The sequence below is a fragment of the Centroberyx gerrardi genome, chromosome 11 (assembly GCF_048128805.1).
Source record: "Centroberyx gerrardi isolate f3 chromosome 11, fCenGer3.hap1.cur.20231027, whole genome shotgun sequence".
In the NCBI taxonomy this organism is placed as follows: domain Eukaryota; kingdom Metazoa; phylum Chordata; class Actinopteri; order Beryciformes; family Berycidae; genus Centroberyx; species Centroberyx gerrardi.
Window position 1 is genome coordinate 28661109 of NC_136007.1, and position 17333 is coordinate 28678441.

Below are 17333 nucleotides of genomic sequence, written 5' to 3' on the forward strand. Positions count from 1 at the left end.
AATCAATATCAAGATTTTCACTAACAAATGAACTGAGTAAACGGAGGCTTTGACTGCGTCCCTGTTGCTATGGTTACTCATTTTAGATACAGGCTGATACTACGTAGCCACCGCATTAATTTAGAACGGTGAACAGACAGTTTCACTGGAACTACTTAGGTGTCCATTATCAGGAATTAATGGACACCCTGCAGCCAATCAGAATCGAGTATTCACCCAGACCATGGTATAATCACAGTTATTCCCTACAGCGATTTTTTTTTTTCCTGCATTCACTCTCTCAGCATGAGGCCATGAGCCGTATACAAACAAGGATAAATAGCTTCATTTCATGCCCAGTAGCCCATCAAACCACTAGAGGTTGCTGTTGTGCGTGTATTCTATATCTCCAAGCATCCCTGGACTCTAGTTAGCTTCCAAAGCACACATTTTGACTCCTACCAAGCATTAAGCCACTGGGGAAAAGGCAGTGAAGTTTAAAAAAAAAAAAAAAAACCTTGGGGCTTTTATACATGAGGATTTTTTTGGGATGTGTACAAGCCATGTGCCTAAACCCATCCAAATACTTATAGGCCTCTCCGCTTCCCCTTACTTTCTGTTCTCACACTTCTGAAAGACCTTTTTGATGATAAAAGCCTTTTTCTTTACCATTAAGGTCTACCTAGCTGCTATTTCAGCTTGTCACATTGGTATTGATGACAGTTACCTGGAGGAGCACCTTTCAGTCTAAACAGAGTGCGATAAAGGTATTAGCTGAGGCAAAATGAGTTCTATGGAAGCATAACCTGCAACGAGGGACACAATCATGTGTAGTAACATGCATAAAGTTTGATTCTTTGATTTGTTATTGTTCCAAATAATATTAACGATTGTTTTATTCTGATTTCTTTCTTTAGCGCCTTTCAGTTTAAGATTTCCGGTCAGTGCCTAAGCCTGTCTATGTCCATGTTAATGTTTCAGGTGGCCCATTTTAAAGATTACATTCCCCAGGCTTTTGCCGGCGGCCACAGTATGATATTGGACGCTGAGGTCCTCCTCATCGACACAAAGACCAGCAAACCCCTGCCCTTTGGGACCTTGGGTGTTCACAAGGTGAGGAACACCCCAGGCAATGTGCAGCTCACTGTTAAAGGATAAGGCTGGTGTTTTTTAATGCATTTCTTACCGTCAACAAATCCTATGAAAATAACAAAATCACCAATGATTTTGTTTTCCCAACAAGTCTCGTCCATGTAGCCGATGCCCAGTAAAGCCATGTCTCAGTAGCCATAGAACTCCATTGTATTAAAAACACGTCAAAGAGCCATGCCGTTGCACTGGGCAGCATATTTCATCATCGCGATGCACCGGGCTGGCCGACTTTTTCCTCAAACAACTTGATATAATAAAAATAAAAATAATAAATAAAATCTTACTTCCTTAATAAGCCGACCGTAAACACTTTGCGATCTCAGGAAAGTAGTTCCGTAGCACCGAAAATGGTCCCCGTTGTAATGAAGAATTTGATCCCATTTGAATTTGATTTGGTAATAACTACAATAGCCTGACTTTTCATGGTAACAGTTAGCGATTTGTAAAATTGAAACTATGTCTTTGTGAGCTGTATTTAAAGGTTTTTAGCTTACAGTTGGAGCCAATGACTTCCGGGTTGAAGGCTAAAAACGGTACGTGGGAAGTCAGAAAGTAACGGGAGTAGAGCAAACGCATTGTTGATTTTGTTATTTACATAGGATTTGTTGACGGTAAGAAATGCATTAAAAAACACCAGCGTTATCCTTTAAGTTTGTGGACAAAATGATTCTGTCAAAACAACTGTTGTTTTTGCCAACTAAAGTAACTCAAGAGAAATATATCAACACTTGAATGGACAATGGGCATTCAGTATGCTAAAACCAGTTGTTTTGTACGTTTTTGTACTTTTGGGTGGGATTTTTGCCTTTAAAGATCTAAGTGCCCGCAGTATTATGAGTCTCCGTCTCCCTTCAGAAAGCAGCCTTCCAAGATGCCAAAGTGTGCCTTTTTGTCTTCGACTGCGTCTACTTCAACGGCGTGAGTCTCATGGAGAGGTGAGTTCTTGTCATTTCATCTCTGCTGTCCTCAAGACCTGTTTTCAGCCCAGTGTACAAACATTTACCCTTGGTGTCGATGGTGCAAACATCTAGTTTGCAGACAGTAATGCTATCGACAGTTTGGTCTCTGTTCAAAGCTGCTTTCTTGGCTGAAGTGTTTGCTCTATCTAGCCCAACTGTTTTGTAAACTCACAGAGGTTGAGCACCCAAAAGTGTGTGTGTGGGGTGACACTCATAGTGTTATTGTAGTGTTCAATTTTTCATTTGTTTATGAATTATTCTATGAATCAGGTGTACTTTAGTTCCCTGTTCATTTGAAATTATTATAATGTGATATACAGTATAATATATATAATATATATAATGTGGGTCATTTCTGTGATGAAATGAATTGCTGAGCATGTTTTCTATTTTCCTTTTGCCCCGTCTTATCTTGGACCAGGTGATCATTGTGACGACTTCTCCGAGCTCCAACTTCGTGCCCAACATCCTGTCCAAGTCTCACTCCCACAACAACGCAGCGGTGTCCAAGCTGGGGTCGGCGTCCATGCTGACGAGCTCCAGCCAGAAGCAGACGGTGGTCTTCCCGGCCGGCTCCGGCCCTGCTTCCAATCCCACAGTCGCAGTGACCACAGTGGTGTCGTCTACTCCTTCTGTGGTCATGTCAACTGTTGCATCGTGTACGTCTTCGCTCTACACTACGATAAGTGACAAGTATCAGTTCCTTAAGAACAGACATGTCTGTTAGCAGTTTTATCAGATGGTTTGTTGGCGGAGCTTTAGCTAGCATAGAGAAACCAGAGGTAGAGCAGAAGTGTTTTTCGACGTATTTAACTTTAAAAAAAAAAACTAACTGCTGGTGTAATTCTGGTATTGTACCGTTGTGCCATTAGCCGTGCTAGAGTAACTTGAAACACGGGTAAGAATTCTGTAGAACATAGTCCATCCACCATAGAGGCACCATAGAGGCAGGTCACCTAGTCTGGTTTTGATCACAGCGTCACTGTCCTTCTTTTCCCTCTTCCAGGTGGGTCCTCTGCTGGTGTGAAGGTGGCCTCAGCCAGGCTTCCTTCACCAAAGACCCTGGTGGGGTCTCCCACTCAGATCCTGGCCCAGTTCCCCAAACAGCAGTCACCCAAGCAGCTTCAGCAGGGCTCACCTCTAGTGGCTTCCAGTGTGAGCCAGTCCCAGACCTCCACCGCCCCGCCCGGCTCCAAGCCCACCATTCAGATCAAACAAGAGTCAGGTGAGCAGGAATAGGAAGGTTTGATTCATGACTTTATCTTCATGTTTTATTTATTCCAAATAGAGACACACCTACCAGACGCCGGGTGTTTAGAACAGCAAATGTAAAAGCTTTCATGAACTGGTTATAGGTTGAATCGGTATTGTGTTATATCAATCAGTGATAGAGAGTAGCAAAATGAGACATTTACTTATTGAAAATGTCATGGATTATTACTTTAAATGAAGTTCTAGTTGAAACATCCCATCACTACACAGTATATGACTAAGCTATTTAATGAGTAAATGTACTGTACTTTACATTTCAATGATGCTGGATTGGAACTTTGGACCCTATCAAACTCGCTCAAATGACTTGCTTATGCTTAAGGTCCCCCGAGCACGGTCTAAATTTGGAAAGTCAGCCTTTTATTTTAGTGCCCCTAATTCTTGGAATGATCTTCAACACACGTTAAAAATCAATACTCAACTAACCTATGGACAATTTAAAACCATGATCACAAACCTCCCTGTCTCAATGTGTAACTGTTTTAATAGATTTTCTTTATTCTCATCTATGTCTTGTCCTATTTATTTTTAACTTTTAACTTGTCTGTAACTCGACATCATTGTAAATGAGGGCAACCTCAATGGTTCTTCGAGTTTAAATAAAGGTTTGAATGAATGAATGAATGAATGAACTTTGTCTGTAGGAGTGAAGATAATCACTCAGCAGGTTCAGCCCAGTAAGATCCTGCCTAAGCCTTCCTCCGTGGGCTTGTCCAGCAGCAGCTCCTCCCCGATCATGGTTGTCAGCAGCAACGGAGCCATCATGACCACCAAGCTGGTCTCTCAGCCAACAGGTGGGTGAACTCAAACACTGTAAAAAAACTCTCAGATCTGGTGAATGAAGTCTCTGTCTTTCATCACATTGTTTAAGTTATGTATCAAAAACCCTGTCATTGTGCGATGTCCTACTAACTAAACCCTAGACCACTTTTGTGGGTTTGCTGCCATCTAATGGTTACAAGCGTGCTATTGAAATTACCATCTGCTATTGGCTGGTCTTTGGTGCCAGGTGATGTCACCACCTGTTGTACCCTATAGAAACCAAAGATCAGCCAATAGCAGATGGCAATTGTAGGTTCAAAAAACGTCCCAAACATCATCAGCAATTTCAGGCTCACAAGGGGATTAATGTACACACCGACCGATAATGTATATTACATCCTATTTTTTTTTTTTATGTGGAAAAAGTTGCATATTGTAGCATTAATGTTATATTTATTTGCGAAAAACATCAGATGGGGCTAACCTTTTCTATTTGAAATGACACTTGAGCACCAAAGCAGCTGATTCATCACTAACCTAAAGACCCGTGCCTGTTAATGTGCCTCATGAAGTAACACCGCTACATTTCTTTTACACACAGGTACCCAGGCCACCTATACGAGACCCACTGTCAGCCCCAGCATCGGCGCCAGAATATCGGCAACCACCGGCGGGGCCACGTACGTCAAGACCACCAGCGGCAGCATCATCACAGTGGTGCCAAAGTCTCTGGCCACACTGGGTGGAAAGATCATCAGCAGCAACATTGTGTCCGGTGAGTTCACTCCATCCTGTAGCGGGACTGCAAGGATGCATCTGAAACCATAGAAGTTGTTAACAAGTTGTTACAATAAAGTTAACAGGCTTAAAGAAGGAATTTGTTCCCTTCCCTCCAGGCCACTTCACAATAAAATGTTCCAATTTAATTTTTTTTTTTTAAAGGCACGACGACTAAGATCACCACCATCCCCATGACTTCCAAGCCAAATGTCATTGTGGTTCAGAAAACCACGGGGAAAGGAGCGACCATCCAAGGACTGCCTGGCAAGAATGTGGTCACCACGCTTTTAAACGCTGGGGTCAGTTGAACACCGTATCATGATGAAGCTTTTTGCTTTTCCTTCCAGGGCGACCAGAACATTTGACACCAGTGTTTTGGTCTTTGAGAAGTTGGCAACAGCCTTCTGTTAGTACAAGGCAGTCTAGCTTTGTGTGTATTAGAAAACGTCTCTTTAACTAAATACAGTTAAATGTGTTTGAGGCTTAAATACAATTTCATAGGTCTTAAAAATAAAGCTTTTATTCAATGTATTACTTTTCTAATGAGAAATTGCCTTGGTTGCACAGACATATACTGTACGTTTTTGTTTTTTTTACTGTATGTTTTTTGCTCTTCAGGTCATTTTTTGTGATGAAAGTGGTCTTAATTTTTATTTGCATTGCAAAGATCTGGCAGAAACCTGTAATCACCTTATTATATGTAGTAGGATTATTAATTATGTGGGTAACTCAGTTATTAATGCATGTGTTTATGTCGTCAATTCAAAACATCTACATTGCTTTGGTCTTTACCCGTTGTACAATTTACTTTGCAGCTCTGTTTTACCTGTTATTTGCGTTTAGTTTTATGATACATTGCACACTACTTGTCTAATCCATACGCTTCTGTGCACAAGGGTGAGAAGAGCCTTCAGGCCGTACAGGGGAGCAAGCCTGCCATCATCACCGCCTCCAGACCCATCACCAAGATGATCGTCACCCAGCCCAAAGGCCTGAGCTCCGGCTCCCAGGCCACCGCCACGAAGATCATACCCACCAAGATAGTCTACGGCCAGCAAGGCAAGACGCAGGTCAGTCAGGTCAAAACTGTGAAAATGTCTTAAATATTGTCATTAAAAGTGTGATTTTTTCATGTTATTTTTTTGGGACTTTTGCACTGCATGTCCACTCTTACATTAACACAGAACAGTCTTAGTAGTACAATATGCATCCTATCTGCTTTACTAAACACAGCTGGACTTCATGCCCTGCAATAACTGCCTCATAATGTAATAACTTGTCAAAAGTTTATGAAATGTCCCTTTTAAATGCGTCAAAAATGTTTACAAAACCTGTTAATTTAAAGAATTCCTGGATAATGTTGTATTTTTAACTGGTGATGTAATAATAATATTGACCAATAATGTAATAACTTGAGTTGTTATTATTGATACATCTAATGATGTAAAAAGTAAAAATTGTTAACTGATCTGTTAATGTAATTATGTGATGTTATTACATTATCTGGCAGGTGTTATTACATTTTTGACCCATTTCAAGGGACATTTCATTACATTCAGACCAGTTATTACGTGATCAGGTTAACATGACCCTTAACAATTAATTTCCTGGTCTCTTTTTTTCTAACTCTGCCCATTTATAGTCTAAGAACTTTGATTAGCTGTGTTCAGTTGGAAATAGGCTGGTTTTGCCAGCTTTGATTCTATATTTTGGTTTTTAAATATCTCTTAACTTCAGTTCCAGATAGCAAGTAAAAGGTCTTAAAGAAGTCTTATTTTGGCTTTCTGCAACCTGCAGATAGCCTTCATGCCAGAGTTGCTCCTGTAAAATATTGATCCCTCTGGCTCATGAATTCCTAAATATTCAGGTCTGAATTTATTGCTGCAGGTATGGGGTAATTTTGCAGACCCGTGATATGGCATTGCCAGCTGGGAGCCATGTAGCGTATCGACAATGGTAAAGCTTCCCTGTTCCACCTCGGACTGCTTGTCCCCGCCTGGCCACATCAAGAAATTAGTTCACTTTTCCTCCAGGTTATTTCCCAGTAAAAGGCTTCAGTTTCAAACATTTTCTTCAAAACAATGCAACTGATGGACTGCGGTATTGACAGTCATAAAGGTGTGAAGCGGATCCATGTAGCTTTAGTTCAGTCTGGATGCAGGTCAGACAATTCCCAGGGTGTTTTAGCTCCAGATCGACATTTTTCTAAACAGGTTTGTTTCAGATGCTGGTAGGGAATTTACAGGTGTTTTTCAGTCCTAGGGGATTTTTTGGCCTCTGTTGTGTAAGTCTGAACATGTAGGGCTGGGTTCTGCAGAAATTCAGCTGTTTCTGACACATACTAAGACTGCTGCTGCTTTGAAAGTACATGTAGTGATTTAAATGGAAACGCCCACTGCTCTCGGATGTGCAGTGGTCGAGGGCCCGTATTTGACTAGCACCCTACAAGACGTTTCCTCTTCCTTTTCTTTCTTTTTTCTCTCATGCTCTCTTTCTTCGCTCATCTCCTCCAACCTTCTTCCTGGTCAGAGATGAGCAACATTGACGGATGGAGGATTGTGGCAGGAGAACCACTTCCTCTTGTTAATGTCAGAATGAACCTCTTGTTATAAAACAGGAATATGTTTACCTTATAGTTATATATTTAACAGCCACCCTGATTATCCAGCCTATGTGCAAGTTCAATGGACCACTAACTACATCTGCCAGAACGGCAAAGGAAGCTCTCACCTTTAAAACTGCAATCTGTCATCTCATAATTTTAAAGTGTTTATGCCAAATTTATTAAACGCTTTAATGTTTCCAAAGACAGCGATGACACCCAATGATACAATGTCACATGTGTTTTTTTAAACATACTGTATGTAATATTGAAACCTATTTTCACATATAGCATTTATTTCAAAATATACCATCTGGCTAGAGTAGGTGGATTGTTTTTTGCTTGCTTACAGAACATGCAAATCAGCTGCTTATGGAACATGCAAATCAGCAAAAGGGGGCGGTGGTGCTGGAAAATTTGACAGAAATCTGACCCAATAATTCACACTAATGAATAAGAAAACACTGAACATCACACAAACTCTGCCAGTGAGTTTTGTTTCTTCTCTGTTTCCTTCCAGGTTCTCATCAAGCCCAAGCCGGTGTTCCAGGCGGCGGTGGTGAGCGAGCAGACCAGACAGCTGGTCACCGAGACTCTGCAGCAGGTCTCCCGCTCGTCAGACCTGGGCCAGAGCCAGACCTCCGGCCAGGACGGGCCGGCCAAGGACGAGTCCGGCGGCTTCACAGAGAGCAGCACCTTATCCGGTGAGGCCTCCCGCAGCAGCGCCCGAGGTAGACTTCCATTTTACATGGAATGGGCGCAAGACATGACAGCTTCAACCATATCACTGTTTGGTGCTTGACTCTTTCGAGGGCAAGTAAAACTACCATCAGATGACTAGCTTCATTTATTTTGCATGCTGGCCAAGATAGAAATTACTTTTTTGCAATCTTTGGAGAATTTTGACATCTCTTTCCAGGAAATTTGCATCATTTACATCCATCATAACTATGTTTTCACTCTGCCTGCACCGGCTGACGCTGAAAATAATGCCCATGTGGCAAAGAGTGGCTCACCTTTGGTCTTTAGCCAGTAATTGAGCCAGTACTCGGGGCGCCCGGTGGCTCACAGAGTAGAGCGCGTACCATATAAGGCTCAGTCCTTCCCCCAGCGACCCGGGTTCGAATCGGGCCCGTGTTAATTTGCTGCATGTCCTCCCTTCTCTCTCTCCCATACCTTCCTGTCTCTCTCACACCATCTCTGTCTAATAAAGCATAAAATGCCTAAAATAAATCTTAAAAAAAATAAAAATTTGAGCCAGTACTCACCCCGCTGCCTCAAAAAACAAAAGGCAAATGTTTGCAATGCAAATCTCTGGGACTGCGAGGTGCGTTTTAAAATTCAAATTGGCCCTGTCATTTCCCCCCGTGGTTTGTCAGAGCCTCAGCCTGTAGTGCACGTGGTGACCTCCAGAGAGCAGGACTGGGCTGAGCAAGAAGTGGCCGTGGAGTCCAGCCCCACCATCATCTACCAGGATGTGTCCGGCGGGGAATCCCAGTCAGCCACTTCCACCATCAAAGCCCTGTTGGAGCTGCAGCAGACAGGTGAGAGCAGCTGCCATGTGACGCTTTCTGTCATGTAAAGGCTGCAAACATAAGGGATGAGCAACTTTGGTGGTTAGGAAAAAAAATGCCTATGTGTATGAGTGCATATCACTCATATGTGACACTTAGATCAACTAGACATCATAGCCAGTGTCACATTTTTACGGTATGATTACCAAAAAATGGGGCAAAAATATCCCAATGCAATGGCATTATCAGGGTTTCTAAAAACATTAGCTGAAAAATTGCTATTGGTGTTAAAAACACATTTTATTTTATTGAATACCATATAACCTTCACACAGTGACATATAATACCCACAGATGACCTGGTTATTACCAACATGAGCTTGTCTTTACTCAGTCCTTAGAAGATGAGGAGCCGCACTCTCTCCATTAAAGAGTCATCTTTATTATTAAAATCATGATGCTTCGTTCATTAGGACCGTCATCAGACATCAGGTCATTTTTAATAATAAAGATGACTTTTTAATGGAGAGAGTGTGGCTCCTCATCTTCCATGGATGCTCATTTAAAGTAGCACCTCGTCTCTAGTTGTTTAAGCGCGGTCTATCTTCCACTTTACTCAGTCCTTACCCTGTTCTTTCAGCATTGTATGTTAAAGTGCTAATCCAAGTTTCTCACATAGAATTCAATGAAGCACTTACACCTGTTGTGCCAATCAACCAGCATGGAAACACTTGTAGCTAGATTTTTCATGCCCAAAAAAATTCAAAAGGATTCTTGTTTTCTCCAGGAATTTTGTTTTCTGAAACAGCATTTAGACCATCACAGGACACTAAAACTCTCCATTGACAGCCAGACAATAAAATAGTTTTAGGTTGGGTCAGCAGCTCAGGTTTCACTGCAGGTTTTACAGACTGTTGAGTAAAATCCTCCCACACCACACCGGAATGATTTCTCTGCTCAGACATCTGATTTAGAAAACAAAAAAAACCCAAAACATATATAGTCCTTCACTGAGATTACCAATAACATCGGTGTTTGCCCTCCTAACAGTGAAGGAGAAGGGAGAGTCCAAACCCAGGCAGCACACCATCGACCTGAGCCAGATGGCGGTGCCCATCCAGCTGGCCCAGGAGAAGAAGCCGAGCCCAGAGTCGCCGAGGCCCTCGACGTCGGAAGCCGAATCCAGCGGCGAGTACGTCACAGCAGGTGTGCCTCCGCAATCTGAAACATAAATCCTACGCATTGTTAGGTCCCAGTCGGGGGTAGGGTGGAACATTGTTTGGAAATTTTCGGTGAAGATACCTCAAATTTGATACAGGCTCTTTTTTTTTATTCTTTGTGAGAATGAAAGGGAATGAAAACCTTACACTTTTTATAAAACCAAAAGATTTGCTTACGTAAATAAATACAAATGTTTATAGCAGTTACCATCTGTAAAATATGGTTAATATGTTACTATGAATTCTATCTATCTGTATGCAAGCTACAGTGTAATTGGGGGAAAATGGAGCTCTTGTCAGGAGTGTGTGTGTTTACATATAGCACGTGATTAACGATAAACGTGACGGCATGCCCGGGGTTTCCCTGACCAGGTAAAGCCGGCAGAGTGGGTCTGCCCTGCGACGACGACGACGGGGTCATGTCCTCCAGCCAGCAGCCGGGGAAGCCTTACAAGACCAGCAGCCAGGTGACGCTGGTGGCCAAGCCTGTTCCCAGCTCCTCTGCAGCCCCGGTCTCACACCTCTGCCAGATGGTGAGGCCACTTGATAGCATGACTTTAAAAAAAAGCATTCATCATATGTTCAATATGTTCAGATGATGTCCTCTAATGGAAAATTCCACCCTCGGACGCTCCTTCTCGTATTTCCGTACATACAAGAGCTAAAGTGGCTGATATTGATTTTTGTATTCTGTGTCGCTTTCATCAAAATGAATGTTTTAGTGAACGACTGCACAACGGAGCACACACTGTACACACAATGCAAATGGGGCATAGTGTTAGCCTAACCTTCTCACATCTAAGTATCTTTATTTGCATGTATTATTCTCAATAGGTTCAATTGTTGTAATTACTTTAGATTATCTTCAGTACTTTTTATTTGCCTTATTCTTATAGATCCTATCTGCTGCTGCAATGCCTCAGTTTCCCCACAGGGATCAGTAAAGTATCATGTAATCTAATCTACTTTATCCTCTCTCTCAGTATTCTTCTTTGTGAATGTGTTTCAGCCCTCTGACGGCCACGGCAAGTTGGAGACCGTGCTGGAGGCGGGGGAGCTGGAAGGCGACACCCTGGACCCCCAGACGGGCTTGTTCTACCGCTCCAGCCAATCGGCCGCGGACCCCCCGAAGCAGACGACCCACTCCTTGGGTGCTCAGCCGCTGCCGTCGAGCCAGGCGGAGGCCGAGCAGAGTCGGCACGCGCCCGGCTCCGCCCAGCCGCCGCTGCCGCAACTTCAGAGCAAGCCGCAGATCAGCCAGCCCTCCTCTTCCTCCTCCGCCATCTTCCCCTCTACACCGTCTCTGACAAAGAAACTCCCCAAGCTACGCGAGCAGTGTCCGCCCAAGCCCCAGGTCTTGACCCAGAGTCCCAAGGACAGACCCCTGCCGGCGTCGGGCCAGGGAGGGGCGAAGGTCGCCGCCCCGGGTACGCCGACCAAGCCCCTGTTGACGCCCCAGCTCCCCAAGCTCCAGCAAGCACCCACGTCCCACCACAGGCCCATCCATACGCCCATGTCCGGGCCCCCGCCGCTGCAGGCCCACCACCCCGTCAGCACGGAGAAGACCGCCTCCAGCCAGGTGAGTGTTCAGGTCAGGCAGGTGTGGCTTTACACTGACTTTTCCACTTAGCTGTTCTAAAATCACTGTAAAACACTGCTTTGAATGGTTCATTGCTTTAAGAAAATGCCAGTATTAAGAATGCAAATGTTTAATAAATATTCAATCTCTTTAATGCAGCAGCCAATCATCACGCAGAGCGCCACCGTCACCAAGATCACCTTCGGCAGCACCCACCACTCGACGCCGGTCTTCAGCAGCGGCGAGGCCGCCGCCAAGCTGATCCCCGAGTCCAGCTCCAGGCCGGCGGGCGGCAAGCCCTCGGTGTCCGACATCCTGAAGATCTCCATGATGGAGGCGGAGATCGACCCGAGCACCGAGCCCATGGTGGTGGACTCGTCCAGCGACTGCGGCCCGCTGGGGAAGGCCCTAGACGTCGGGGTGCGGGCCGTCTCGGGGACGCTGGACTCGGGCCAGTTCATCAGCAGCTCCGGCGCCTCCATGCACCATTCGCACCCGAAGCCCCAGCACAGCCAGTTCAGCCACATGCAGGGCCTCACGGCGCAGAGGAACAAAGAAGACCTGGATGTGATTGAGGTAAGCTGTTGGGTACAAATTCAGTTGGACGGTGTACTAGTGACTGGCCGATATCTGACTTTTAATTAGAGGTGCACTGATAGTATCTGTAGTATTGGAATCGGTGCCGATCCAGCTCCCAAGTACTCATGCGAGAAAATGTCTGCCGTGTGGCGATTCAAAGTCCCAGCTGTGCCAAGGTGTCAGAATAATGCAAGGAAACGAATCTTTCTTCATCATAAAACACTTTGGTGTAAATGTATGGAGTGAACAGGATTTCTTTGAAAAACACAAAAATTATATTTCCATTTACTATAGAGTCCTCCTTACATATATTCATTAACATACTTTGTATATCTCTAAAAACTGCAACACACTCATCAAAGTTTATGTAGTTATTTTTTCATTTTCATTTTTCATTCTGGCTGGCTGGACACTGGTAGGCAATCCAACATGAAACAACAACATGAAAATGCTGAAATGTTTGTGAAAAAGAACGTTCTTCTCATTTCCTATTTTATTATTATCATTTTCGTTTGTGTGACTGAGGATTGTTAGATAATTTCCAGTTGCAAATTTTGATCAAATGAAGCACTTATTCCTGTAATTGTTTTGTAATAGGCCAATACTAGGCAGCATGAATGAATGTCAATTGAATGGTACTCAGATCAGTACTCATATCAGCTGATCTAGTTAATAACGTACTTGGAACTCGTATCAGTTCTGAAGAATTAGTATCCTCGCACCTCTCCTTTTAATAAAAGGCCAACATAGGCAAACCAGTATGTCTGTGTAACCCTACTTGAAACTGAATTGAATTGACTGGGTAACACTTTACATTAAGTGTCCATTAGCTAATGTTAACTAATGCATTTACTAACATGAATAACAACAAAGATTAGTAATGTAAAATGCACATGAACAACTGCATTATTTAATGTTGTTATACGTTTTTGTTAATAATGTGAACTAATGTGTTTACTAACATGAATTAAGCATGAACAGTGACATTAACAAAGATAATCTTCATGTATTACTTAAACATATCCTGGCATTAACTTAAGTGAGTAAGTCACAACAAGCATTACCTAACATGAATAGTGTGTTATTCATGTCATTTGGTATTCCTGTTGTGTTGTAGTAAACACATTGGTTAACATTATTAACAAACATGTATAACAACATTCATCAATGCAGTTAATGTGCATTTAACATTAACTAATCTTTGCTGATATTGTTATTCATGTTTAATTCATGTCAGTAAATGCATTAGTTAACATTAGTTAATGACCACTTCATGCAAAGTGTTACCATCGCCCGTAACCCTAACCTCGACAACACACACTCCAGTGCGCGCTCCCTCCGCAGGTGATCCCTCAGTACTCCATCCTGCCGGACTCCAGCCAGTCCAACGTGGTGGTGGAGCCCAGCGGCTTCCTGGAGATCACAAACTACACCAGCCAGCAGCTGGAGGAGGACAGCCCCATGGAGCAGGAGGTGGACAGCAGCAACGACGAGGCCGCCGCCGCCAGCCCCACGGAGGACGCCCCCGACCAGCCCTAGGCACACACACGCACACACACACACACACACCCTCCTCGGACCTCCGGTAGCGCCGGGCTTCTGACAAAACAAGACTTTTCTGATTTTCTCTGTGGCCTCCGACCCACTGGACAAAGAGATGCTCACTTCTTTTTTTTTTTTTTTGTGTAAAATAATGTAAACAGACCTTTTCCCCCTCCCCACCAACAAATGGGACATGTGGTTTTTATTGCCACCGAGGAGCGTTGGATGTAAAAATACGGGAACGAGGTGGAAGGCTTAGTTTCAGTCCGGTCCCAGACAGCAGACAGTTGGAAAGCAGCCTCTCAAAACAGACTTAATTGTTCAAATATGTGAATAACGTTGCTTGCAGGAGTGTGCAAGACTATACTTTCATACTTTATACTTTCATGAACCGGATGATTTGGAAATCAGCTGAACGCAGCGTTGGCCTCTGTACATGTTTTCAGCGAGTGTTTCAAATCAGTTTCCCTAAGTAATTGTTTCGGTCATACATATTTTTTGTAGAAAGCGACTGTCCCGTTGCAGATGGACATGCTCTTTTGATACTTTTGAAGGATTTTCAACAGATGTTAGTTCGATGCGTCTGACTGAGCTGCACCTGTGTCATGTAGACACTTTTGGGGATTTGAAATTTATTCAGAAATGTAGTAGGGAAGCAAAGGTGGCAATCCCATTGGTATGTGGAATATAAAGCTGAACCAGCAGAGGGTCCAGGAAGAAAGATATATGAGTTCATTATAACTGATATGATGTAAAAAAACTTTTTTTGTAAGATATATTCTGGAAGTTCAAGATGTCGACGTGAGAATTAAGAAGTATGGATTTGTTTTTGCATAGTTTCAAACCGTGCATTTCTTTTATACCTTTTCAAACTAGAGGACTAGTTGAGAGAAATAAATCATTTAATCTGCACAATAAACCAGCTAGTGGAACACTTCAGTTTGTACTTCTTTACCAGCCACTTAATTTAAAAAATGAGTGCTTTTGAGCATAGAAGGGGAAAAATGAAACATGAACATGCCACAAGCCAGAGGATATGAGCGTGTCTTTGTGGTTTTCTACCAAATGGAGTCGAAAGCTGCTTTCAAGTCATATGGGAAGAAAGTTTAAATTCGTCTGAAGCCGTCAAGACACCAGACTTGAAGTTTTCTGTAGAATTTGGCTGTGGAACTTCGTGATGAGACATCTGAGTTCCTGTTTTTATGGCAAACCGGACATTGTAATGTCAACCACAAAGCAAAACTCCAGCAAGTAGTCCTGTCCTGCCATGGCATTCTAAGAGCTGTGATCACAAAATGACATCAAAATTCAGAATTTCCCATCTGAATCTCAGGCCACTATTGATACACACATCATTTTTCAGCATCATCAGAAAGTCCATCATGTGCGACCTGAATCACCCAGAGGCAAATTTTAGAGCATATGTGATCAAATTTCATGAATATAGGACAAACGCTGTGCGAGATATCGCTTTTGGAAATGTTCAACTTCCTCAAATCCCCCACCCACCACTGCACTTGTGCTTCATCAATACTCTAACAATGTCACTTGTCAACACATCTCAACTAACGCCAATAATCCATACTGGTGTGTATAAAGCATTAAAACAGAAAATTGGGACACAGAGCCATCTTCCATTTCAAAGAACCACAAAGACTTAAACACTGACATTTTTTAGACGCATCCCTCCCCTGGAGAGGCTTGCACAAGACTGCTATGGTTTTGACAATTTGCACCACCACCACCACTTCAGTTCATGGTCTGGAAGGGACAAATAGTTGTCTGAGGTTAGACCAGAAGGCTACAGACCGCTGTAGGAATCCTCAGTAATCAGTTTGAAGGCTTACAGCAGTCTGGATGTTTCTAGGCGGCAACCATGCAACAATAGAGGCTTTCTCCAAAAAACAATTGAAAACTACAACCCTAGAGCCATCAATTAAGATTTAGTAATGTTTCACTGAGGATCAGCCAGACAATACCCATATTACTGTTAGCCGTCTGAGTTTATTTCCCAAAAATGTTTGTCTGGTATAGGATCCTTTGGGGTGAATTTTCCCTTTGTGATCATACATTTTAGAACTCCCCTTATGAAATGGAGTAAATACACAATGCAATAATATTTAAAAAGTAAAAAGAGGACCCAGCATCTGGAACCACAGATTCTCCTTGTGGGCCTTATCCTGCCATAGCCTGTTTAAAAAAAAAAAAAATAAATCCATTTTCTCACTTTTGAGTTTCTCAAACCCTAGAAAAAAATCATCAATATTCAATCAATATTCCTGACTTATGGTTTGTCTCTGATATTTGTATAGTGTCCTTCATTCTTTTTCATAATGAAGATCATATTGGTTTATTTACAGTATGTTTTCCACTGCTAATTGCCAAATGAACCAAACAGTTCATGTGCTCCATCTAAGTCAGCTGATAATTAGACAAAATTTTGAATCCTGATGAGCAGATGTGTGTGCAAACAGAATCCACTTTGGCTATAAAGACTCATAAAAGTGTTATAAACTGCTATTTAGGCCATCCTAATCACTGTCATTGATAATGTATGTGATTTGGATTTCTGGTGTTCAGCATGACATTACATGGCTGGTGCTAAATAGTGATAATCTTGATTCACACAACTTTACGTTAAGATTTTATTCATTCATTTAGCTTATGCAAAGTACCTTAGTGGGTGTGTGTGTGTGTGTGTGTGTGTGACCTTCAGACCTGAGATCTTCCAGTTACAGGACGGTCTCAAGAAACCAACAGGCCGCACTGCTGCCCAACTCTTCAAAAGTTTGACTCCCTGGATATTTTTCTTCCTTTAGTCCAGTTCACCATTCTCCTCTCTGCATTTTGGTTTTGAAGAGCCACTGCAGAGTTAACTTGAAGCAGCCTGAGACAAACTGCCTGGCAAACCACAGAGTGGATTTTGCATGAAATTTGGGAATGCATACTGCAAATCGAGGGCCTGATGTAGACCAGGTTTTATAGGGATTTTACCAACCAACCTTAACCAAACCAACACTAATTGTAACCGAATTTCCCACATGCGCTTACACTTGGCCCAAGAGCATATTCACTAAATTTTATGTCATTCCAGGCGGCCAAATTCTGAAATTTCTGGCATTAGCGGTGGCTCCTATTGGCCAATATGAGAATGGATTTATTGTATTATAATGCACGTCTGAGCCAAGTTTCATGCTGATTGGACGAAGCGTCTTGGAGTTGTGATGGGTTTGTGATGGGCTGTGCACACTTGTAAAACCGGTGGTGCGTTCAGACTGCGTGGTGGAGCCCCATCCCACGTTGTGTTCCTCCTCGTGTTGAAAGTGATCCAGCGGGCTCCTGGGGGCTGAGGTCCAGCCCGCAGCGCACCATTGGTTGGACTCGACCCCAAGAC

General features: G+C 43.0%; 1 protein-coding gene across 1 annotated transcript; it reads left to right on the top strand.

Moving 5' to 3' along the window:
* Positions 1–293: 293 nt before the first annotated feature.
* Positions 294–14856, top strand: LOC139918347 (BRCA2-interacting transcriptional repressor EMSY-like). The gene is made up of 16 exons (XM_078286426.1): positions 294–300; positions 1051–1092; positions 1987–2066; positions 2512–2749; positions 3097–3315; positions 4007–4156; positions 4726–4899; positions 5067–5203; positions 5801–5974; positions 8027–8237; positions 8886–9050; positions 10070–10225; positions 10612–10772; positions 11249–11818; positions 11978–12394; positions 13742–14856. Exons 1-16 carry the CDS (start codon positions 294–296, stop codon positions 13934–13936), a joined length of 3096 nt encoding a protein of 1031 aa, XP_078142552.1. The 3' UTR covers positions 13937–14856.
* Positions 14857–17333: the final 2477 nt, after the last annotated feature.

Excerpts from the sequence above, each read along its gene's own strand:
- LOC139918347 (XM_078286426.1), top strand. Across the intron at positions 2,750-3,096 it reads CATGTCAACTGTTGCATCGT|GTGGGTCCTCTGCTGGTGTG; the intron begins GTACGTCTTCGC and ends TCCCTCTTCCAG. Across the intron at positions 5,975-8,026 it reads GCCAGCAAGGCAAGACGCAG|GTTCTCATCAAGCCCAAGCC; the intron begins GTCAGTCAGGTC and ends GTTTCCTTCCAG.